Source organism: Cyprinus carpio, chromosome A7 (assembly GCF_018340385.1).
Source record: "Cyprinus carpio isolate SPL01 chromosome A7, ASM1834038v1, whole genome shotgun sequence".
Lineage (NCBI taxonomy): Eukaryota > Metazoa > Chordata > Actinopteri > Cypriniformes > Cyprinidae > Cyprinus > Cyprinus carpio.
The window spans coordinates 36,496,129-36,521,744 of record NC_056578.1 but is presented as its reverse complement, the minus strand read 5'-3'; the positions used below and the strand labels follow the sequence as shown (position 1 = coordinate 36,521,744).

Genomic DNA, 25,616 nt, shown 5'->3' with positions numbered 1-25,616 from the left:
AATAATGTTCATAGTACACCCATCTGTTTATAATGCTGATAGTATTTAAAAATCTGTAAATTATGTCCATAGTACTGCCTTATCTGCATATTTATTGTACATTTGTAACATATTGTAGACACTGTATATCCTGTACTTACTGCTTATTGCACTTCTGGTTAGAGGCTAACTGCATTTCGTTGCCTTGTACCTTACATGTGCAATGACAATAAAGTTGAATCTAATAATCTTAAATTGTAACTTGATTTTTATGCAAAAAATATGTATTAAATGCTTTCTGGAAACTATAAATATTAATTTCAGATGGTTATAAATATAAAACTGATCTGCTAGCCTGGTGCCAACAGAGCAACAACAAATCCTTTTTACGAATCTCTATAAAATGATTAACAATCCTTATCCAGTAATCTAGTTATCCATGAATGATTGCAAAGTCATGCAATTATTGCTCAAGGTGTGCAAAACCTGAATTTAATGTAGCCGATTGGCATTTATGTGCAATCTCATGATCCTGTTATGCTTTAAGTACAAATGAAAGATAGAAAATCAGTTAAAAAATTATGAATTTTTGTGCATCTTTGCAGAATGATTTGAGAAAGCAACATGCTGTCCCGATAAATCGAATTCCCCCTCTAGCCATAGTACAAAGAGCATCTCACAGGCGTAGCCTCACTGGAGGAGGTGCTGTACGTGTCTGCAGGGTCCACTGGGCCCACCCGCTGAGCCCAGCTCATGCTTTATGGATGGGGGGGTGATGAAGGCTGGAGAGTTGTGGCCTCATCTTTGTGATTCTCACCCTCCTCTTTCTGCACAGCTTGTTTGGATGGTTTAGTCTGGATATAATGCTTGGTTTATGATGACGTATGACGAGACAATACTACATTATTTAATTCAGACTATTCAGTCTCTATTTGTTCTTGGCTGTAGTGGTTTTTCTGTTGTTAGGAATCCAGTAGAACCCATAATGCACAAACACAGCCTTGTATATGCAATAATGAAATCTATTTACATAACAGACTTTGTCAGTTTACTTGATATCTTCCCTAGAGATTCCAATCTTACTTTGAGCTTAAGCTCAGGTATGTCTGTTTGTGACCTTATGTTGTCATCCAGGATCACATTGCACCAAATTATTGAGATGTCATTCAATCTTTATCAGTCATAATTCTTTAAACCTTTATTTTTGTGAAATGCAGCATTTTCACTGGTTATGCTTCCTATAGACAGTGTTCTGGAGATTGTTTTAGTAATGTCTGATTGAAGAACCAAATGTGACCCAGGACCACAAAACCAGTCATAAGTCAATATTTTACTTTTTTAAAAAAAAAAATATTTTAACAAATGTCATCATCTGAAAGCCGAATAAAGCTTTCCAGTGATGTATGGTTTGTTAGGATAGGACAATATTTGGCCGAGAGACAAACATTTGAAAATCTGGAATGTAAGGTTGCAAAAAAAAAAATCTAAATTCTGAGAAAATCGCCTTTAAAGTTGTCCAAATGAAGTCCTTAGCAATGCATATTACTAATGATAATGCGTTTTTGATATATTTATGGTAGGAAATTTACAAAATATCTACATGGAACATGATCTTTACTTAATATCCTAATGGTTTTTGGCATAAAAGAAATATTGATAATTTTGACCAATACAATGTTTTTTTGGCTATTGCTACAAATATCCTCATGCTACTTAGGAGTGGTTTTGTGGTCCAGGGTCACAAATGTTCTCGAATTAGCAGCTTGTTTATTGAATTGTTCTGCAGTGTGTTTTCCAGATGCAGTGCTAAGAAACTATTTGGTGTTTCCTGAAAACATACTTCCAAACAAACATTCGCAAACACCATCGCAAAGTTGTTTGCTTGAACCTACAGGCCTTGGAACTGTCAGCGACAGCCAGTTTAGTTTTACCTTTCTTTTTGTTTTCATTTTAAAAAGCCTGTTTTCTTTGCTGTTTACTCTGGAGGCTTTCTTTAAATTATTTATTTATTTGATTCCTCAGTGTTTGCTAAATGTTTTGTAATGTATTAGTCGATATATAATACAGCATGTGATGCTTGCCATGCCTCCTCTTATTCGTTTTTGTTAATAAACAAAGCTGTGTGGAGCACTTTTTATGATGGATGCATGCACTTTATTGGACTTATATTGGAAAGAACTATCCCTTTAATTATTTAATTCTTATGTTGCTTTTCCACTGCGTGGTATGACTCGGCTCGGCTTAGTTTGCGTTCCCACTGCAGTTTAGTGCCGTTTTAGAGTGGGCGGAATTATTAATGTCGTTATAGTTGCGCCGCCTCTATTGCTGTGACTCGTGAAACACTTTTTAATTCCTCGTCGCCCCATCAAGCTTCCCGCTCTCCGCTCCTCTGCTATCAACGAGAGGAACGTCTGTACTTCCTCAGCAGACAACGAATCAGCCACTTTTGGTATTTAAAAAAGGTGTGCTTGTTCAAAACCATTGCATTTGATCCTTCGCTGGCTGTGCTGATTTAAATCTAGCGGTTCTGTTAGGTTTGTGTCGCAAGTTCAGCAATGTAGGTAGTGATGATTCTCTCTGGCCAATCTGTGATCAGCAGAGCTTACACGTCACGTTTTGGTAATGGTACGGTTCACTTGGAACCTCAACCGAGGTGGTACTAAAAAAAGGACCAGGTACTGTACCTAGTGGGGAAACCCCCCAAAAGGGAACCGTACCATGCTGTACCATGCAGTGGAAAAGCGCCATTATTCAGCCTGCTGCCATGATAATTCTTCTGTTCAGTATGGCATATGTAAACCATAAAAAAAAAAAAAACAATTAGCCAATATTTTATTTGTGCGCTCCTCTTCTCATCTTCCAATCACATCAAAGTTTAATGACGTATTTCCAACTGAAACGGAATATTGAATAGAGGGCATAGTTTTATGTTTGCGCTCCTCCTCTCTGTCTCTCACTCATAGCAATCTAAGAAAAGGAATGCCCTTCCAGAGAAGAAGTAAATGTTCAGGTTTTGATTAAAAATTATGTAGACAAACAATTTTTTTTAGCAGATTAACTTGCACGGATTAATTGTTTACATCAAGACTAGCAATGTGCGGTAGTAAAGTAAATAAATTAAATTTTGATTTCATGCAGACTTTAAATGATTTGCTAATGTCGGCACACATGCCATAGGTTGCCGACCTTTGAGCCAAAACAAAAAACAATCAAAATGATAAAAGCACAAAAAATTACTAAAGCTTGAACTGTAAATGAAACGGAAAATTATAAAAAAAAAAAAAAAAAATTTCAAATATTCGTTAATACCACAGTAATAAATAAATAATACTAAAATAACACCCCTGTCATGACAACTCATAATTAATTTAAGATGCCCTAATTGTACGATACAGCATCACTTGTCTTATTATTATCATTGTTAGATGTAGATTTTTGGTTAAGGGATTGCAGTTTGTTTAAATTCAGATTATACATTTTTGTACAATTTCTTAATTCCGCAATCACATACAAAATATTACGAATTCTCATGAAACTGAGTCAGTGTAAAAATTTCATAGAAAAACACTAAAAGAGCCACCAACGGAAATTAATCAGACAACGCAACACTCTGTGGCTGAGCATGAAAGCTGTTCTCCTGAAGGACAGCACACAGACATGTCCAGACATGATTCTCTGAGAAGTCTGCTTTCAGCAGCATCGCTCAGCTCAATATCATGCAGTGATGTAACGGCCCATCCAGCTAATTCTTATCCGTTGAGAGGATGCGTCACGCAGGATTCTGAGCTGTCCTGCTTCTGCCAGATGAAATGACCTTTCAGGAGGTCTGTGATATTAAAGGAGCAGTGATGGAACGTCAGACTGAATAATAGACATAACATGTAGCCATTCAGTGGTCTATTAGGGGTTTTAGAAAACATTTCTTTCACGTAAAGGTAAATGGAATATTCTCTGATGTAAGTTCGGAGCACAGGCAGTGACGAGGGTGTTAGTGATGATTACTCATCTTCTGCTGCACCACTTCAAAGTGAATCCAAAGTCTCTCTCTCTCTCTCTCTCTCTCTCTCTCTCTCTCTCTCTCTCTCTCTCTCTCTCTCTCTCTCTCACATGCCTGGGCATGCAGCTCTTATCAATGAGGAGAGAAGTGACATCACTGGTCCAGAGATCATGGTCCATCCCATCTGTTCTGATTAACGTGTTATGATCACACACACAAGCATTAATATTCAAACTCCATTTGTAATGCTCTTATGAAGATCTGTTGAACGTCAGGGCTTAGGCTGGGCGCTACAACTCAATATACTGTATCAGTGGCAGCCCATAGTGATTATATCTGCAATGTGATTTAAAAAAAAAAAAAAAGAATGAAATGAATAATAAATGACAGCTTAGTTGATTTTAATGACACTGAATTATGATCAGTGTAAACACGGTGTGACTCTATGTTTTTGACGATTGCCAAGCAAAGTTGAAACTTGCCACAATAATGTTGAATTTAACTGAAATGTGATGACAGTAGCTGCTTTTTTCACTATTGGGACAGGGCTACCAGCAGGCTGGGCGGGGCCAATAACCCCAGACCTCAAGCCGTGAGGCCAAAATCAAGCTGTGTTTCCACTGTTAGACCAGTGCTACTCTAAAGCCCGCCCTTGACATGCCTCTCTGAAGCAAACATTATACAACCCCACAATTTCACCAATGAGGGGAAAATGAAAGGAAACTTACTATATCGCAAAACGAACTTGTACAAACAGAAACATGAACATTGCATTTCTTGCCTGTAAGAACAAAGGCAACATAATGCAGGATGTGGTGCTTGGGGGCCGGGTTCGTCAAGGCTCTTCCTCTGACTGTGAATCCTTTTCTCGGGTCCCGTCCACTGATTGAGGTGCAATGAAACTTCATCCACGATGGCGGGGGTGGAGGGGAGGCTTTTGGCAGTGAAAAGGACTGGTGAAAGGGGTTCCGAGGGACGGCCCACCTACAGCTTGCTGGCTGTAGTGGGCCTTGTCCCCCTAAGACAACGAGCAATGCTCCTCCGAGTCCTCAAAACGTGTGCTGGCAAGTCAGCGTAATGGACTCAAAGAACGCCGGCTCAGCGTGGGCCAGGCCCAGGCAAGCGATGCAGTGCTTGTGTGGGTCTGGTGGGTCGATGCCTTTGTCCATGACATCTCCTTTGGCCCCAGTTGGCCTGCTTTGGCCCAAGGTATTTGGTGGGCCAAAAATCCCTGGCTGCTGGCCCCCAGGAAGTCCCACCAAGGCAAGATCAAGCCCTGGCCATAATGCTCACTTTTGCCCGACAGTGGAAATGCGGCTAGTGCCACAGGTTTCCAGGTGTGAGGATACAGATTATTTTACTGTGGTTTCAAATGTGGCTTATGCTGTCATATTTATGATGTAGTCTTATTTCATTTATTTATTTATTTCTAGCTTTTAGGTTAGCTTTTCTAACTTAAGTGATATATTATGCGATTTTTCCACTACTGATTCCAGCCAGATATATTTGTGCACCAAAATAAATAAATAAAATTAAATAAAAAAAAATCACAGTTGCTTTTTTCATTTTTGCAAGTATTCAAGTCACTGGATTGTTAAAAACTTTCCTGCATGGTTATGCAATGTATAAAATATTTCAGGGTTGAATTTATCTATCACCCCCACTCCTGTTTACTATACTGTTAATTGTACATATTTAAAAAAATGTCAGGTTGAGTAGGGTTGGGCAATAGATTTAGTTAGTGCACTACATGAACTTTAATTTCAAACACTTTTATGTTGTTTTTGAATTTTGACGTAGGCCAGTTCCACCCTATTTTTGATGCTGTGACTGCGACTTGAGTATTCTTGAGAAATAATGTTTTCAATAGCATATTTTTAACCCCTGTAGCAAAAATGCAAATGTAAATGAAATCTGCATTCGTTTGTCAGATCAAAATCTTTTGAACTGTCCATTTCAGTCAATCAATTCAGAACATTTTTTTTATTTGTTTGCATCATCACTTTAAATTATTCAGTCCCCATGTTACATCATTTTAAAATGCTTTTGTACAAAAATAAAAAAAACATGGTACTTTTTTCGATTTTTATTGTTACGTTGGTGCATACAAATCAAAACTCATTTTGGGAAAACATGCCTTGTGTCCTTAACTACATTTGTTCTGCGTTATCCTGCTTGGTTTAAGCTTGGTGCAAATTCATAAATATTAAGATGCCTAATATAGTCTAATATCTAAAACATTATAAGATTTTATCTGTATTACCCAGCCGTAATATTGTGTAAGTAGTTTGATTTGGCACAGCCCTTTCAGTACAGTTTCTCTGAATGGTTTTTATTTGCTGCCTATTATGTTAACAGATTACACTAACTGATTCAGATGTTATTATTTCTTCTGTTTGCACTACAGATCATCCCTTTTAATCTGATCCGCTCAGGTACAAAAGAGAGCGAGGGAAATCTTTCATGTGGGTACACATTCATTGACATCACAGCAGTTCAGGTCATGTTACAGCGACTGGGCTGACAGACAGGAAGAACAAATATCACAGCAAAGATTCCTGTCTCACAATGTTAGTTTGCTGTAGGTGCATTTCGGACAAAAGTCTCATGGTAATTCTGATTTAGTTTGCAGTGGAGGGTTTTGTGTGTGTACCGATGGCACCACTTTGTTTTCGACACAGCTCCCTGTCCTCTCAGCATATCAGGGTTGGCCGAAGGGAGCTGACAGGAAGTCTGAGCTGTGGCCAGGCGTATCCTACGCACACAGGCAGATAAAATGAGCAGATAATTCCACCTGCCTGTAATCGCATACTGCCCCCGTTTGCAAACGTGACTGAGCGCACTCTTCCTTCCAACCTGATCACCGGTCACACCTTGTCCTCCAGTCTCTTGTTTTGCTGCTGTTCCAGTAGTGCTTGCTGTGAATGTTTGTGCATGAGCACTTACAGCAAAGTGGGCAATTTGTTAATCACGCTTTCCTGACCACTGTATGTGTTGCGGAGGAGTGGTGCTGGTGAGGGCAGGATGTTCTGGTGGGTGGTAGAGTTCCTCTGTCTCTCCATCCTCAAGCGTAGCTTTGTGAATGACATTACACCACCCATGGCGCTTATATAATCCACGTCCATCCTATTTTTCTCCTCTCCGTCTCTCTCTGTTCTTCAGGCTAGATGGAGGCTCATGCAGTGCCAAGGGATTTGTGAACTTATAAGATTTTCTTGCATCATGAGTGAGCTCAGTCTACTTAAATGCAAAATTACATTTTAATAGTGATCATACTTTTAATAGTGGCATTACTATGGTGCAGTGATGTTTTTTATTCAGAAAGGATTAGTCACAATAGTTGACTAACAAGAAAATATCTTCTCATGTAGTAAAGGCAACTGAAATTATTAAGCCGATACGATCACCGATCTTTTTAAAGCCTTCTTTTTATCATGTAGAATTATTTATAGTAAGACTTCAATCAGGAATTTTAGACATTTATTCAGGGCCTGAATTTCATTTTTTCATTTTAAAAATACATATTTATCTCCGCTAAGTGTTTGATCATGCACTGCATTTTTGTTTTTACAATTGTTGCACAATAGCTTAAGCCACACAGCACAAGCCTAATTTTGTGAGCTGTATGTGAGGTGGGCTTTTACACTGGGTTCACACATACTCCGTTTGCAGTGCGCATGCAGTCCGTGTGTGGTATGTAAGTGGTGCAGAAGCTGCAGGTGCTCACTGTGCTTTCACACAGGAGTCTGCGACTGATCCGTGGCTGTTTACTACAACCACAACATTTATCCATTGTTTTGTTTTCAAATCCAAACATTGTTACTTAAAATGCTTTTTCAGCATTGTGATTCTTTTTTTACACAGTGCATTAGACGTGTTTAAATACAACAAATTATTCAATGCTTTTTATCTCTGCATTTACTTCTAGATTGATATATTAAGTTGCTCAAGCAAGTGGCAAAACATTTAAACTTTTTTTTCTTACATTATTATTAAACATTCTGAATTAAAACTAGCCTAACATTGATAGAAACAGTCAGCTCTACTGACTTTTCTTTTGCATTTAATTCTTTATTACAAGCAATCCTACGGTTCATAAAGAACTTTGATTTCCTAACTCTACGAGTTATCTAAAAGTGCTCTTTTCCTTTAAACTGTGTTGACTGTGAAACACAGTAGACTTTAATAATATGCATCATGGTGTAATTAATTACTACATTTTCGTGTCAATATATGTTCATATTGTAACAAGTGACAATTCCTGTGTTAACTGTTCAGCGTGCAGCATGCTTATTTGCTTGTTAAGTCTGACGTCACATGTCACCTCTTCCGTGTCCAAACGCTCTATCCGATACCACGAGAAAACAACAAAAGGTGCTAATATACACTCACAATGCGATATAATACTACCAAAAAATTATAATCCTAACTTTTAACTCCATACCGAAATCCCAGATCATCAGACAATGAAAATATAAATAAAAATAAATAAATATAAAAATTATTTGTGTTTGGGACACTGTGAGCATGGAGACTGTAGAGTACACCGTAAATTTGAAAACTTTTATCTTAAATGTTTAATATAAATAAACAGTGCTCATAAACAGCTGCTGAGGTAGTATTCTCAAGTGAAGCAAGTTGAGGCTTGGACCCGGAAACAGCGCTTCTTACATCACCACTTAACAACCGAATAGTGCAGACACGATTTGATTTGAAGCCATTTGCGCATTTTGAGAGAAAGAGAGAGAGTGTGTGCAATGATTCACTGTTTGTGAAATTATGTCTCATAAAGTTTTCAAATTGTCCACTTTATAAGTTATTTAATGAAAAAATATGAACTATACCTCACCTTTGTAGTAAGAGATGACTTATCAATATTCCACTATCATTTTTATTAATAAAGATGACCCTTACTCTGATGTCCTTTTGAAAATACTTCCTTATGAACCATTAATATTTAACAACTTCTTGTACACGCCCTAATTTCCCATCACGCTAGCAGAACCCAGCCAAATGAAGGTCACACTCTTGTCTCTTCCTCTAGAAAGTCCAGTTAAGTTCTCTTTTGTTTGTGGTTAATGTGTAGCTGTATCGTGTTGAACTCTGATACACCTCCGGGCAGCCTTGGCAGCGGGACTTGAATCTCTTGAGTTTGGCTGGGAATGGCTTGGCTGCTGATCAACCAGCTCAGGCATGATAAATCCAGCTCAGTGGACTCTCCCAGTCTTTGTCTTTGATTCTTCGGCTGAACTGGGGTTTGTTAAAGTTTGCAGTGTGGCAGAAGTGAGCTGCTTCACTGCAGGCTGGTGTATGTGAACTGGAGGCAGTATAGTCACATGGTTTCTCCACTCCAGTCAGACATTTGCATTTGAGCGGGCGTAGGTGGCCCCGCTCTCAAACGGGCTGCTGGCAGATGGCGTTTTGTTGCAGCACTGAGGACTCCAAAGTGGGACTGACTGGGAGAACTACACTGCACCTGGTTTAGTCAGACCTAGACCTTCATGGTATCTCTTTTTTCTGCAATGACTGCAGTACACCATTCCATTAAAATACATGGATTATGGTGTCTTGGACTGATACCAAGCCCTGAAACTTTGGCATTAATTCTAAATTGCCACAAAAACTTTATTTAGCCTCAAAATTAAAATTCCAAAATCAGAATTTATCATATTTTTGTCAATTTATCCATTTATTTATTTCCTTTTAGATTGTGAAACCTCCCTGTTTTGAGTTTTTTAAATATATATATATATTAATGTTTTCAATTCTGTATGAGTTATTTCTTTTGATCAACAGCACAATGATGCCAAATTTACACAATGCTGATGACATACCTTTTTTTAAAATTGAAATCCTGTGTTTTTTCTTTTAATTTTTAGTATATATTGTATATTGCATATCTCCTAGTATAAAGTATAAAATCAGCCTGAAAAGCACTGTTATTGGTTGCTGAAAGAATTATTAAATTAGCCAAAATATATAATAAACGGGCAAGGGAAATAAGCTTTTGTGAATGACATCTGTTCAAATTCTGTCGACATCTATGGATGTGGATTCAATGCAACTTTAGTCATGATGACCTTTTCTCAAATCGCTTTTTATGACTGGTGACCTGAAGCTCACAGTATTGACGTTTTTCATGTCAATGCCACTTTTTGAGTGATTACATGTCTATATGTACTACTATATGAATTTCCTCCCACTCTTTAAATTCCCACTCACATGTTCCAGCAGCATCTAGCAGTGGAGTGCCGATAGAAAGCTTGTGAAAGTGTTAATCAGCAGAGATAGATAGAATCCAACAACTGAATTTGTGTTATGTGCAGTCTGAACACAAGATGAGTCATCGGCAGGCCAACAGTGTGCTCTATTCTCAGGGGTGTTACAACACCACCACACAATGAGCAGTGTAGGCTTTGCCTAAAACTACCCACATCACCCTTAGAAGACGCATACAGTTTAGAGGCACATGTATATGTTTTATCTATTAAATTAAGAATTTATTTTATTTTTTTGTCATTTGTAGGCCAAACCACAAGTTAGTATAACTCTGGTTCAGTCAACAAAAACATTATAGGATTTTTCATTAGCTTTTGGATTAATGCAAAAAATAAGGTCTGTGACCAGCAAAAGATTTATTGATGAAGTTTTGTTCATGATGATCTTCACTAACTAATCTAACTTATGATTTCTGAAGCCTAAATACAGTAGGCAGAAGTAAAAAGCTAAACGTAGGCAATAACGAACTGCACCATGGTCACATGAGTTCAATGAGTCTTTATTTAAATAACATTTTCCTGAAAATTTGAGTTAGTTTGCAAGAGCATGATTTAAAAGCACAATGGGGCTGTGAAAGCGGACTAGTGAGTAGATGAGTTTTCCTGTTTATGTGACGATGCTTAGTCAGGTTAGACGACATATTGACTTTAACAACGATAAAAATTAGGCTTCGAGGGATAGACTTACAGTCTTTACAATGGCACACACTGTATAAAGGATCACATAATTTTTGACAACACACAAATTAATTTAAAAACAACCACCAACCACCTTTTTAAAAAAAAAAAAAAAAAAAAATATATATATATATATATATGTTGTAGAATAAAACTTGAAAATCTTGAGCTTGTGTGAACCACAGACTGTATTTCAGACATTTAACCAAAAACCCATTCAAAAAAATATTAATTTTGGGATGATGGAACTGAAAGTGCTAAAATGCTAACTTTTTTGGGTTTTGGCCTACTATTCAGCCACTGTATTCACCAGATCTTACACTGCAGTTTTGATATTTCAAATTTCTTGCCATAATGCAAGCATTCAAAGTTAAAGCTTCATTTACATATTCACCCATTTGCATAGTTCTCACAGTGCTGCCATCTAGTGGTTGGAGGAATAAGTTGCTTAAATCCATAATCAGCTGGGGCCAGCTTTTTATAGTCATAATTTCATTAAAAACGCTCACTTAACCATTGAAGAGAGAATGTTATGACAAGTGTAGTTATTGTTTCTGTAATTTTCTTGTGTTTTTCTTTCAAAAGTGGAGGGTCTGCCTCAGGTCTTCTATTTTGGGCCCTGTGGGAAATACAATGCCATGGTTCTGGAGCTGCTCGGCCCTAGTCTTGAGGATCTTTTTGACCTGTGTGACCGAACATTCTCCCTCAAGACCGTCCTGATGATCGCCATTCAGCTGGTGAGTGCACAGGCCCTCTGAGAAGCTGCTGTAGTTTGAGAGCAGTGTGGCACCTGGGTGAGAAGTGCTTGCATATCGTTGGACTGATGGTTTGAAATCTAAGTGTGTAATGTGGGTCTTGTGTTCAATTTCCCTAGATTTCCCGCATGGAGTATGTGCATTCTAAAAACCTCATCTATAGGGACGTGAAGCCAGAGAACTTCCTCATCGGTCGACAAGGAAACAAGAAGGAGCACATCATTCACATCATAGACTTTGGCCTTGCGAAAGAATACATTGACCCAGAAACCAAAAAACACATTCCTTACCGGGAGCACAAGAGCCTTACCGGCACAGCTCGATACATGTCTATTAATACACACTTAGGGAAAGGTAAGTGTTAGATACCTCCCTAGTCTGATCCTAAAATGGACTTAACTTTAAATTTAGCATGCCGCTATCCTCACGCTTTATGTGGCTTCTTGATTGGTTGTTTAATAGGGTTGGGAATCATGAACCAGTTCTTTTAAAGAACATGATATTCATGTTTGGTTCCTTTTTTGTTGCATTGAATCTATAGCGCTCAGTTGTGAGCATGTCGTCTAAACTGAATGTTATATGAGATCAAAAATGGGCAGCACAAGATGATACAGTGAAAAGAAATAAACAGACAACCTGGACAGTGCTGTACTTTTTACCGAATAACTTTCTGCCATGTCTAACTCAAAATAAAGCAAGAACTGTTACTGTTATGTTGTAAATGACATAAAGGGATACTTTACCCAAAATTCAATTGTCATTCCAGACCCATAAGACTTTAGTTTATCTTTGAAACATTTTTTTTTTTTTTTTTTTTATGAAACCTGAGCTTTTTATCTGTCCATCAAAAGTCCATGCAACCAAATTTTAAGCTTCAAAAAGTTCATAAAGACATAAAGGTACTTCAGTGATCGTTTTTGAGAAGTGCTGATATTTGAGATCTCCAAAGCAATCTTTCCTCTACACAAAAAGATCACACCCCTTTCTTGATAGCTCTGCCACCAAATTCACAACACAGGCAGCTCCCCCATCATGTGTGGACACGCCCCTTACTGGTGATTGGCCGCAAGTTTCTCAGAAAGTGCTTACTGCACCTTTAATTTTGTGTTTTATTCAAATATAAACATAAATCAATGTTCATACATACAGTGGGTAGAGAAAAGAATCACTCCCCTTTAAAATAATCACATTTTGTTGCTTTTCAGCCTGAATTGAATACGGACACAGTTTTTGTTTTATCCAGCTGTATTTACTTAGTGCAACTTATAACTAGTGAAAGATATAACACTAACATGTAAAAAAAACCAACAACAACACTGAGTTGGAAAAAGGATCACCCCCTCCTAAAAATGACTTGTAAATGCAATCAGGTGTAGCAAATCACCTTCTCAGTAGCACACAGAGCCATTTGACTTGGTCATTTTGATTAGCTCAGCATGGAAAGAGCTTTTCTGGAGCATTTCAGTCCTTAGCAGTGCAACTGAAGCAAACAATCAACAATGGGTTTGGAAGGCACTGTCAAAAGATCTGCAGGATAAAGTTGTGGACTTGCACAAGTCAGGAGATGGATACAAAAAACAAAAACAAAGGCTTTATCAATGCATAGAAGCACAGTAAAGTCTATTATTAAGAAGTGAAAGGTATTTGGTACAACACAGACCCTCCTTGGATCATGGGCCAGTTGCATAAACATAGACACTACGTATGTCTGTCTTACAAACTAGTTTGACCAACTAGCAGTTAACCAAGGGGTCATCAGTCTTTCTTTTTGGATTCACATTAGACCAGTCTACCTTTTTTTAACTGACTTTAAAAATTTATGACCAGTCTTGAAGAAAAAAACTTAGATGACTAACTTTTTAAGATTAGTCTATCAGTTTATGCAACCTGCCCCAGGACGTCACTCCAAACTGGATGAAAGAGCCAGGAGGAAACTGGTCAGAATGGCTACCAGGAGGCCTACAGCAACTCTGAAGAAGTTCCAGGAATTTATGACAAAGAGTGTTCATTGTGTGCATGTGACAACAATATCACAAATTCTCCTCAAATGTGGCTTGTATGGGAGGGTTGCAAGAAAAAAGCCAATCCTCAAGAAAGGCCACATGCAGTCACGACTGAGCTTTACCAAAGCGCACCTTGAAGATTCTGTACAGCTGTATATTCAAATACAGCTCACCATCTAATTAACAGCATTCCTACAGTAAAGCACGGAGGTGGTAATATCCTGCAGCAGGGACTGTTGCGCTTGTCAGGATAGAAGAAAAAATGGAAGAGGCAAAATACCATCAAATTCTTGAGGAAAATCCGCTGCCCTCTGCCAGAAAGTTGTGAATGAGAAGAAGGTTTTCCTTCCAACATAAGATTGACCCAAAGCACACAGCAAAACTGAGCACACAGTGGTTTAAGGAGGAATAGGTGAATTTCCTCACATGGCCTAGTCAGAGCCCAGACTTAAACCCCACTGAAAAAAATGGGCAATGACTTGAAGACTGCAGTCCACAAACGTTCACCATCAAATTTAACTGAACTTGAGCAGTTCTGTAAAGAAGAGTGGGCAAATATTGCAAAGTCTAGATGTGCAAAGTTAGTAATGACATATCCCAAAAGACTAAAGGCTGTAATTAAAGAAAAAGGTGGTTCAACAAAAAACTGACACACGGGGGTGATCCTTTTTCCAACTCAGTGATTTTTATTTTTTTCTTACATGCTGGTGTTATATCTTTCACTTGGATGTTATAAGTTGAGTAAATACAGCTGGATAAAACAAAAGCTTTGTCGGTCTTCATTTCAGGCTGCAAAGCAACATAATGTAATTTATTTTAGGGAGGGGGCGGGGTTTCTATACCTACTGTAGAATGCAACAAGTATGGTAAATGCAGAAGCTCAAATGCATGTGCTTGACACACAAGATCAAACCTCATTAGTTCATCAAGCAAACATGGTTTTGTTGCATGGACTCTAAGTGGATGGACAAAAAAGTTGCTGTAGATGAATGGAAGTCTTCTGGGTTTGAAAGGTGATATAAGATATTTATTGTTTTGGTCAATTATTTGGGCAAATCATGGAATAATGAATTTTATTAATATCATCAATGATCAATATATTAATAGTAAAGTAAATCAATTCTGAACCGAATTTGTTATTGTGTACATGATGTTACTATTTTTTATTATTTTTTTGCAGAGCAAAGTCGGAGGGATGACCTTGAGGCCTTGGGTCACATGTTCATGTATTTCCTCCGGGGTAGTCTCCCTTGGCAGGGACTAAAAGTATGTTGAACTAGCATGTTCAAGTCATTAAAACTGTTACCTATTTAGTTCTTGAAAATTAGACGTTGTTGTTTTGTGCTTTGCAGGCTGACACACTGAAAGAACGTTACCAGAAGATTGGGGACACAAAGCGTAACACTCCCATTGAGGTTCTCTGTGAGAACTTTCCTGGTGAGACCCCCATCATGTGCTTCACTTGTAATCAGCTAATCTTAAAGTCAACATAAAATCAGAATTGACCCCATTTACACTTTTCATACACATTCCTGGTCTTGTGTGTGATTCAGAAGTGCACAGTATGCCAAAGGAAATATCAAGTTTCTTTATAATAGGGATGTGCAAGACTAGTCGACTAAATGATACGGCTGCTGCTTCAAATTACTGTCATGTTAATGATACTTTTTAAAAATAATATATTGTTTATAAATATCTGGAGTACAAAAAAAATTATATTGAATGCAGTCGTTTTCTCAGTGTAACCCATGGCAGGTTCAGAGAAACATCCACCTGGTAGATGAGCAAGTTTAAGTAGTATTTTTACTTAAAAGAGAATGGAAAAGTTTGGTTCGGACTGTATGAGACTGGCCTAAAATTATTTATCATTATTATTGTCATTGTAACTTGCAACTTTTTCCTCCTTTGTGTTTTCAGAGGAGATGGCCACCTATCTACGCTACGTCCGGCGGTTGGATTTCTTTGAGAAGCCAGATTACGAATACTTGCGGACCTTGTTTACGGAGTTGTTTGAACGAAAAGGATATACCTTTGATTACTCTTATGACTGGGTTGGCAGACAGATTGTGAGTCATAAAGAATTTCTGCATTCCACTCACACTAGCTCTCTTCTAGCACCTCCCTACACGGGTCATACCCATAATTTAACATGCCTTAAAACAGTTTAAATGGGTAGCAACTCTGCGTACAACATAAATAGTACCCTCTGTTGACTCCAATAAAGTATGATGTTAGCATGTTGCTAAGCTAATAATGCAGTGCTGTTAGTATAAAAATACATTACCATTTTTAATCGGTATTTTTCAGTATTGAATATACAATGTAATGCACATATGATATGGCTAGAGAATAGGATTAGGAATCACAGGGTACCTCACGATACGATACGATACACAATACATGACTCACGATACCGTTAATATCACGATACAGCAATTCTGCGAGAAGCGATTTATTGTTAGACAATCCTATAATGATACATCATGATATCTAACTATGAAAACAAAATGCCTGGGAAAGGTTAAGTGCAGGTTCTCTCTTCATTCAAGTCCAAACTGCTGAAAAATCTGCAAAAATGAAAATTCTGTCATCATTTACTCACTCTCAAGTTGTTTTAAACCTGAGTAAGTTTCTTTCTTCTGTTGAACGTAAAAGTTATTTTGAAGAATGTGGGTAACCAAATAGTTACTGGTCCCCAGTGACTTCCATAGTATTTTTTTGTGTATGCGCTCAGAAAAAGCAAACGTCAGAACAGCACCCAAATTAAATGTTTAACTGGCAAGGCTTTAAAGCACATGCAAATAATGTATTTCTTGCATATTGTGTACTCTTTGTCGATTTTGTTTGTCCCATCAATGGTGTAAAAGCAGGGTTGGGTCCAGACTTTGGACTTAAACATGGCTGGGGCATCTATTTTTTCCACACAGCTGTCTGCCATCCCATTAAAAACCTCTTTTTCTTAGGCTATTTGACTTATGTTCACGTTCCCCTCATTCATATGTTGAGCGTCACCTCAAGGAGCCATGAAGTAGTGACGCTGGCAGCAGGGAAATCTATTTAGATCAGCTTATTTTATTAATTAAAATATCTATATTTGGCGCCAGCATATCTATTCTCGTATCCCACAGAGGACAACAATATATTGCCATAATATTTTGTCCCACCCCTATTAGAGAATAAGTAAAAAGTGGCACAAATTACCCATCTCTGCAAGACAGTGTAATGTTGCTGTCTATATTTGCTCAGACACAGAGCTAGCTCACCTTACACTGATGTTCTCTGTGTTTTGGTGTCTTTGTCAGCCCACACCGGTGGGGTCGGTCCATGTGGACTCAGGGGCATCTGCCATCACACGTGAGAGCCATGCACACAGAGACAGACCCTCCCAGCACCAGCCCTTAAGGAATCAGGTAATCTTCCACTCCTCATTAAAGAAGCTTAAGATTGGTGAACCTTGTTTTTATTACGAGAACAGAAAGAGAAAATGCCCTATGTTCAGATTTCAGTCCACACACACATTTATTAAAGGTAAATAATAGTTACCCTATACCAAATGGGTCAGTCTTACAAAACAAGTCTGCAGTACATGTAGCTTTAAACAAAATCATTAGACTCACCTGCTCAGCAGCTGGCTGCTACAGCATGCACTGCTTTAGCATATCATGGCTCAGAGTGCATGCTTGGAATAGAAGTTCGTAAAACTATATATTTCTGCGTATATATGTCTGGAGACTATTTTTATATTGATCAATTTGCCAGTTTCTGTAAAGTGTTTTTTCTGCCTCTTTCTTATGTTTGCAAGAGCAAATCTGCTTTGCACATTTCACAAACTTGCCCTGTTTTAAACTCATCTGCTAAAGCAAAAGTTTAATTTTGGCTCAGAATTTTTTTTCGCAGACGTTTACAATTTGGAATGCACTTAAATTAATGCTTGCAGTTCAAGGATTTAAGTCAACCAAAAATCGTATTTTTCCTTTTTGTTGGTTTTGCAAAGATAGGGTGAGATAATGGAGAGATGACTGCTTTACTTTTTGGTTAAATTGTTCTTTTAAGACGTCTTGATATCATATATTTATGGTCTTTCCAGTGATTTGAATCCAGTGTAGATCTGTATTCTTATAATTCTTGTGAGGGAAGAGGAGTGCAGATATATTTAGAAATCCTTGGCTGAAAGACACAAGGGCTCTGTAAACTGCCTCATCATCAGTTTGGTGGAGGTTCTGGTGTTTTGTGAGTCTGTTAATGGCGTCTTGGCCACTTAAATGACAGAATATGACCCATCTGGTTGAATTTTATGCAGTGTGTAGCTATGGAATTCTTTAGTTCTCTTAGTTATTGAAATTATGCTGTCAGATTATCCAATTCGATCTCAGTGTTGGATGCCTGATTTGCTGCATGTAGTGTCCACTTGGCATTCAACAGCTTTCAGAAAGTTTTCTCTTCATGTCTCTTTGTGTTTATTTTGTGGTGTTTGCTTTTTGGTTTGATTGGACGACTGGTCCACAGTCACAAATGCCGTTTCCTGGCTTTGACTGGCTCTTTTTGTTTCTTGTTGATTTCCATTCCTGCATTGTGCTGCATGCCACCTGGCCTCACTCCGCCCGCTCTCGCTCACTCACCACACCTCCCCACTCCTGCGCCTCCTCCTGCACTTCCTCCATCCACGCAGACGGCCATCTCTGACCGCAGAGGAGCTTGGGAGGTGCAGCCCAACCGTCAGACAAACTCCTCCTACCTGACCTCGCACCTGGCAGCGGACAGGCACGGAGGCTCAGTGCAGGTACAGCTTCACCCCTCGCTCGACTCCTCCTCCTGTGTGCGCTCATGTCTACAGCCATCTGCAGCAGCACGCCCCACCTGCTCTCAGACTTGACTAGAACACTTCCTCTATGGGTTCCCCTTTTTGCAATTCTTCATCTTATTTAAAAAAAAAAGTATTAATGCTGCGCTTCATTCAAAGTTGAATATGGAATAATCCAGTTTAATATTTCTGAATTCCAACCGTATAGCATTCCATTGTTTAAGCAGGAAAAGCGTTGTCAAGTGGCATTCTATTGGAATTTTCCAAGTAGGAGGTTGGAAATGTGACATTTTCATATTCTATCACTTTTCCAAGTATGAGGGTGTAAATTCTAACTTTGTGAATTGAATGAAACACAGCATAAGATGTCACACAGACACTGAGATTATCAGGAAAATATGATGTAACCCTTGTTGTGTTAATTTGGTGCAGCTAACATGCTGCTTGCTTCACTTTTATCCATTAGGTGCCTCAGAAGCGACTCAGAAATGCAGCTGACAGTCTTAGAGCAATTAGAAATGGCTTCTTTATTCATTGAACTGTAGGAAATTATATAATATGTAAAGATATATTAGATGACAAAATAATAAACCAAATTGTATTACATTAAGTGTGACTTGAGTGTACAAACACTTTGGGGCCACTGTACACCAGTGTTAGTTTAGTATCATAAATAAACTGTTACATATATATATATACACACACACACACACACACACACACACACACACACACATATTATTTTATATATATTTTATATTTTATATATATTTCTTTTTGTTAATATTTTTAATAAGGTTTTATTTTTATATTTTTCTGTTTTCACTTTAATTGTATTACTTTTATTAATTTTGTATTTTTGTCATTTGTATTCGTTTTTTTATATTTAATTTAGTGTTTATTTCAAGTAAAAAAAAAAAAAAAAGTTAAACAAAAATGAGAAATGTTGCCTTTGCAGCTACCTGAAATAAAATAACTTAGTTAATTTTAGTGTTTTATTTCATTAAATGTATATCAGTGTCTTTCAAGTAACGAAAATGTGTTTTTTTTTTTTTTATGGTTTTAGTTTTAGTTAATGATTTTTACACTAAAAGTGAACATTATGGTTAATGATAAGATTAAGATATGGTGTAGATGGGCAGTATGAGTAGAGATTTTATCCGTTCTGTACATTAGTGGATCTGGTGAGACTCACAACTCCAATAATAGAACATTAGCTTTTAAATAATAGCATGGATTTCATAATCTGGCTATAGTGGTTAATGTTGAAGTCATTCAAAGCATGAGTTTTTTTTTTTTTTTTTTGTTGTTTTGTTTTTTGGATTGGAGATTGCAAAGTAATTTTTAATTAAGCATTTAAATATTCCAGGTTAAACAAAATTTTAATCATTTACATACAATGAGAAAATATACAGTACATGGCCCTATAGATTTCCATCATAAGTGTATTACTGTGAAAATACTTTATGATAATACTGATATTCCTCAATTACTGCCTTCCAATAGTTATTTGCACAGATACACATATTAAAGTTCTGTGAGGAATTTCTGTTGAGGAAATGACTGAACTATCTAATTAAAATAGCGTTGTTACACTGAGGCTACCCAATACTTTTATTTTTTAATTAATTTTATTAATTCATTACTTGTTGCCACAGGTGGTGAGCTCAACTAATGGTGAACTGAATGCAGAAGACCCGCTGGCGGCCCACTCAAACGCACCAATCACAGCGCAGGCAGAGGTGGAGGTGGTGGATGAGGCCAAGTATGTGCACATGGCTTCTCACAGGTTTCTGTTGTCTTTGCCTTGTGTCTAATTGATGCAAGCTGTCCTTTAGCACTCTGGGTCTTTACATGATTTCACCCCTGCCCTCACTGGTCCATTCCCATCTGCTCCCCTGTAGTGCTCTGTGTACCCACATTGTTTAATGGAACATTACATTTTCATTTAAATTCAAATAGAAAAAAGTCGTTTTAAATTGTAAAAAATATTTAGCAATATTATTGTTTTTACTGTATCTTTTATCAAGTAAATGCAGCCTTGGTAATGATAAAATTCAGATGCGATTACACTCTTTAGTTTCCTATTCTTCTAAAGCACCTGACGTGCAATTAAGTTTCAGTCATACAAAACATCCTGTCTGATATAATTTGAAACACTTATTCTTGTAGTTCTTTGATATCTTAAAAAGCCCCCTGTCTTTGATTTATTTGATGCACAGGCTTGAAAGTGGTACAGACAGCAGCAGCCTTTATCAATTAACAAGATTGCACAAACACACAAGGTCGCCATGGTTATTACAGTGTATTAATGCTCACCAGAGCCTTTTCTTCTAATCTCTCTGATCTCTCTCTCTCCTTTGCATTTCCTTCTTTTCTTGAGTATAGCAACCTGTCGACTGCTTTATCATTGTTACGTATCATTATTTAAATATTCAGCCTGAAATTTTGGAACTCTGCCATTTGTCTACTTTACACAACGTTTCATTAAATGGAAAGTTCATCCAAAAATGAGAACCATCATGCACAATTCTCACAATCATCAGATGGGTATTACAGGGGCGTCACACTGTTAGTGTTAGGCTTCTGTTTTATGTCCTATGCTTAGCTCATGACTGTGTCTTCCAACTGGATGCCAGGTCATGAATTGTTTTGCTTTGCATAGAAATAGAGGAGCAAATGAGATACTTATTATTTTACTCTTTATTTTTGTTTTTTATTAAATTATTTTAATTTATTTCATCATACAGTAAACATCTTTTGTCAGCTTAGGTACAACAATTCTTATTACATTTTCAGAGAAAGTACACTAGCATTAAAATTACTTTAATAAGACAAAAAATGGCATTCACTTTGCAAGTGAGATGTTTTCGATTTTCTATGTAGTTAAAAAGTTAAAAAAATCTTTAAACCACAAATATGGTGTTAAAATTCATGTCATGTGTCTCTAAGTCCTGTAAGCTTCAAAATATTAAAAGTTTATAGCTGATATTGGAGTTGAATAACCCAGAATGTAAGAACAAGTCATCTAATCTCATCTAATTTCTATATCTCACGTACACATATTATCATTACTGAGAGGCACATTTAAAACGGTGTTATTAACTTGGCTTTGGTTTAAATTCTGATTGGAGGAGCTGCATTTGAAACCGTAAAACAGTCAAAACCTGTTGAATGCTGCATTAATGTGTGAATGTCCAGGCTATAAAATCAGAAAATTTATTTTCTTAATTAACTACACTTAAACATATTGCTTAATAAATCGTATGTTGAATACATTAAAAAGATGCATTTATGTATGTGTATATACATGAAAATAACAAAGTATTTTGCATCATGGTAGTATAAACATATTTAATTGTCAAAAGTCTTATTTTTATATATTTAAATGTGACCTGTTCTTTGTTAGATTTCTCTCTAATACATGAAGTTGTTTTTTGACAACTTTTAAACAACCTACTTGGCATGGGGCGGTATTTCACGGTATCACATTATTGTGATTACAGCTCTGAGATGTTATTTTTAAATGTCTGGTTAAAAACCACCTTCTTTTCCCCATTGAACACAATGTATTTTATTTTTAAGCATATATATATATATATATATATATATATATATATATATATATATATATATATATATATATATATATATATATATATAATAATAAATAATGCTATGAAATCTATTATTGTTATTTTAGTGTTGATGCACCTATAGCAATAGCCAGTTTCTTCAGTTTAATTGCTAAGACGCTACACACACTTAGCATGATCAGTTTTTATTTTAAATTAGATTGTATAATTTAATAACCCCAATTGAAACAAAAACAGAATGTTCTGACTAGCAGACGAGGGCTGAACGAGATGCAGAATCACTCTCTGACAGCAGGTGGCGCTTATGAAACAGCAGCAGATACAGCGTTTCCTTGTTTACCACTTTAAAAAAAGCAGCGGTGCGCTTAAACACTGCTTTTATATGTATTATACAGAGACAAGATGAAAAGAAAATACTATTTAAACTTTTCTGAAGACAGTCCCCCTCAGAAAAACATTTATAAAATCCCCCAATTCAATATTTAGAATTTTCTGCCAATATTTAGCGCATCTTAAACAGTGAGTTTACTCTGCCTGCTACAGTATTTTCTCCTCTTTGCATCCGTCTTCAGCGTCTCTGACCTCGTTAACGGCTGTTTACAGACTTTCCACACAAATGACGTTTTAAAACTGTGAAATTTTCAAATTGCGGTATACCTTGAAACCAGTAATCAGCCCATACCTACAGCCTAATGAACTATATATAAATCACTCAAGGCTGTGCCTTAATTTTTACAAAATAGTCATAAATGTTTCATAGTGGTAGAGACCTAGTGATCAAACTGGAGCATATGTATGTTGTGCCATATTCACTAATAGAGCGGTGGGCTGGTGAGCTGAGGACGACACTACATTTCTCCAAACCCTTTCTGTTCCTTTTCTTCTCTACTCCTTTTTTCTCCCATTCTTTTTTTTTTTTCTGTTGGCTATCTGTTTTGAAATTTTACAAAGAGGGATACAGAAAATACCTATTATGATATTACTTAATAAAAGGCGACCATGAATTGAGCAGATGTTTTAGATCTACATGTCCCCTGAGTCTGTGTGTCTCTCTCTCTTTCTTTCTGTTTGTGTCTCCCTGTTGGTTTTTGTCGCCGACATTAGGTTTGTCTCATCGTCTCACCTCTGTGTAATAATCTCTGTCTTTTCTCTTTTCACATTCTTCTGTAGCTGCGTGAAAATGCTCAACCTGTGGTGAGTCCCTCTCTCCAGTCCACATCAAACCCAAGGGGAGTGGACCAGCCTAGACTGTGGCCATATAGATCATGCCTACACCAAGATCTACTAACATAGATGTAGGCTAATGTAGCTGTTCATGGTCTGTGAGTTTGAAACAGAAAGAGGGAGGTCTGTTTGCTCAAAATGTCTGATTTGAGGGGCTGAAATACCCTAAAGTTGATTGGAGGTATACTGAGAAGTCTTAAATAGCCCAACTTTAGCTTATTTACAGAAACCAAGTGATAGAACGAGGATGTAGAGGTTTAAGAACATGCGCAGTTCCTTACAGAAGTATGCAAACTCTTAATATTTTATACCGCAACATTATTACATTTGTTTGATATGATTGGTTGACACAATCAGAATTAATTCTGATTCGTTTTTTTGGAGTTGCACAGCCATGAAGTAGTTCCAGGTTTATCGACAGCATGCTGCTTCACATTTTCCCCCCTAAAATTATTACATATTAATTTCATATTAATAGAAGTCCTAACAGAAGTCCTTGGCAGATTATTAATTAATTAATTTAATATGGTAATAAATCTCTCTAATTTTACTGAATTACCAATCCTACAATGTCATATTTAATATTATAAGGATATTTTACAGCATTAAACAGTGTCATATTTTATACCATGGCATTATTATATTTATTTGATGTGATTGGTTGACGCAATCGGAATTGATTCTGGTTTAATTCTTAATTCGTGCTCACTTTCTGCAGTTGTATAGCCATAAAGTAGTTTCAAAATTGCAAAAAAAAAAAATTGACATCCTGATATTTTCTGAACAGTGTTTTAGAGTATGTAATTATTTATTTAATTTATTTTTAGTGTTTATAACTAAAAATAGAACAGATAATATAATTTAAATGTAGTATTTACTAAACTGGCAGACTTGGTTAAGGAACTGCATGTTTTTGCCAGACACTGTATATTCATTGAGTTTTCATGAACAACCGTAGTGAACCTAACCGATACAGCCAGTGACCGCCAGTGACTGACCGTCAGATTTACTGTCTGTTTAAGAAACGTGTTTAGTGAAGTCTATCACTTTTCAGTGTGTCAGTCTGGAGCTGTTCTCTTCCACTGCATGTGCCTTGTTTTCTCTGACCCATTCTGTCGTGTTGTTGGTGCTTTTAATGAAACCTAAATGTCTTTAAGTTTCCTTTTTATTCACTTTGACCAGTTATTGTCCATTTATATGTTGCATTTAGGTTGGTACGAATATACTAATGCATTATTGACAGCGCTGACAATATGTAGCTTAACCCACATTTCTGCTTTAAGATTTACAAAGGCAGCTACATAGTGATGGCGCATGTGTAACTAAAGGACAGATGCTTTATTATTAGTTTGGAAGATTCAGCTAATCGGCTGCTTTCATTAACAACACTAAGGTTAACCTGTGTGTTCGTCCTCAGGTGCTGCTGTTTCTTCAAGAGGAAGAGGAAGAAGAACACTCAACGGCACAAATGAACCTCCGGCCTCAGCGTGCAGTCCGTTCCTTTGATTGTTTTTAGAGCATTCAAATAAAGAAATTTTACAAGACGACAAGAGCAAGCCCTCCAAACGAGAAGGGGGCCGATGTATGAAAACGAAGAGGCATGCACACGTTGTCTCTGTGGGGATTGTCATTGTTTTGTTTCGGGTTTTTTTCTTCCACATCTTAATTTAAGCAGCGAAGGGCCTCATCCTCGGACTGTCTCTAGGATCTTCACTCAAACCTAAGGATCTCAAAGCACTGGAACAGCACTGCACTTCATTTGCTGTTTTGCTTCTTTTTCGTTCTCCTCGTCCTCGGCGGTGGACGTGCCGGGGAGGAAGTCTCTGAATGTGCCCTCGTATCCTCTTCCTCCACGATAGGCACAGTTCTAGCCCTTTGTGTGACATAGAGGGAGGGAGAAAGACAAAGTTGCCCATGCTGGAGCTCGAAACGCAGACCTTTTCCTCCCCCGAGCACCTCCCGGCCCGCTTCCACTCCACACAAGACGAGACAGTGGCTTTTTTATTTCACTTAACCCTTTTGACATGTTTGTGTATTTGTTGGCTGATTGTTGGTTCTCATGCTGCCAGGAAGTGGTCGAAGCCTTAGAATATGACTTGCAGATTTCTTCGTCGTATCTATCGGAGTGATTTTACGTACATGGGCAAAGCGCAAAACAAATAACTGTCGTAATGATGCTAGCTGGCCTTTACACGTGAACTTTGTGAAAGTGTGACTCAAGCAGCTGTTTCCAGTGGTAATGATGGGCGGCACTCGTCGCGCGCCTTCGTTCCACTGACTAGTATTTAAGCTGCTTGTTCTAAAG

The 25,616-nt window shown here is 37.4% G+C and overlaps 1 protein-coding gene across 7 annotated transcripts in view; it reads left to right on the top strand.

Moving 5' to 3' along the window:
* The window catches only part of csnk1g1 (casein kinase 1, gamma 1), a 44,685-nt gene that overhangs the window by 15,710 nt on the left and 3,359 nt on the right, over positions 1-25,616 (top strand). For 3 of the 7 annotated variants that reach the window (XM_042761005.1, XM_042761004.1, XM_042761006.1), the window contains exons 5-14: positions 11,518-11,669; positions 11,807-12,041; positions 14,871-14,956; positions 15,043-15,127; positions 15,608-15,756; positions 16,993-17,100; positions 18,360-18,470; positions 20,150-20,256; positions 23,258-23,281; positions 24,729-25,616. The exon at positions 24,729-25,616 is cut by the window's right edge and continues 3,359 nt beyond it. In XM_042761005.1, the coding sequence (XP_042616939.1) occupies positions 11,518-11,669; positions 11,807-12,041; positions 14,871-14,956; positions 15,043-15,127; positions 15,608-15,756; positions 16,993-17,100; positions 18,360-18,470; positions 20,150-20,256; positions 23,258-23,281; positions 24,729-24,783 (1,112 nt within the window). In that variant the 3' untranslated portion in view covers positions 24,784-25,616. The remainder of the gene's footprint in view (positions 1-11,517; positions 11,670-11,806; positions 12,042-14,870; positions 14,957-15,042; positions 15,128-15,607; positions 15,757-16,992; positions 17,101-18,359; positions 18,471-20,149; positions 20,257-23,257; positions 23,282-24,728) is intronic. The other 4 variants (XM_042761008.1, XM_042761007.1, XM_042761009.1 and 1 more) reach the window with 4 other exon arrangements.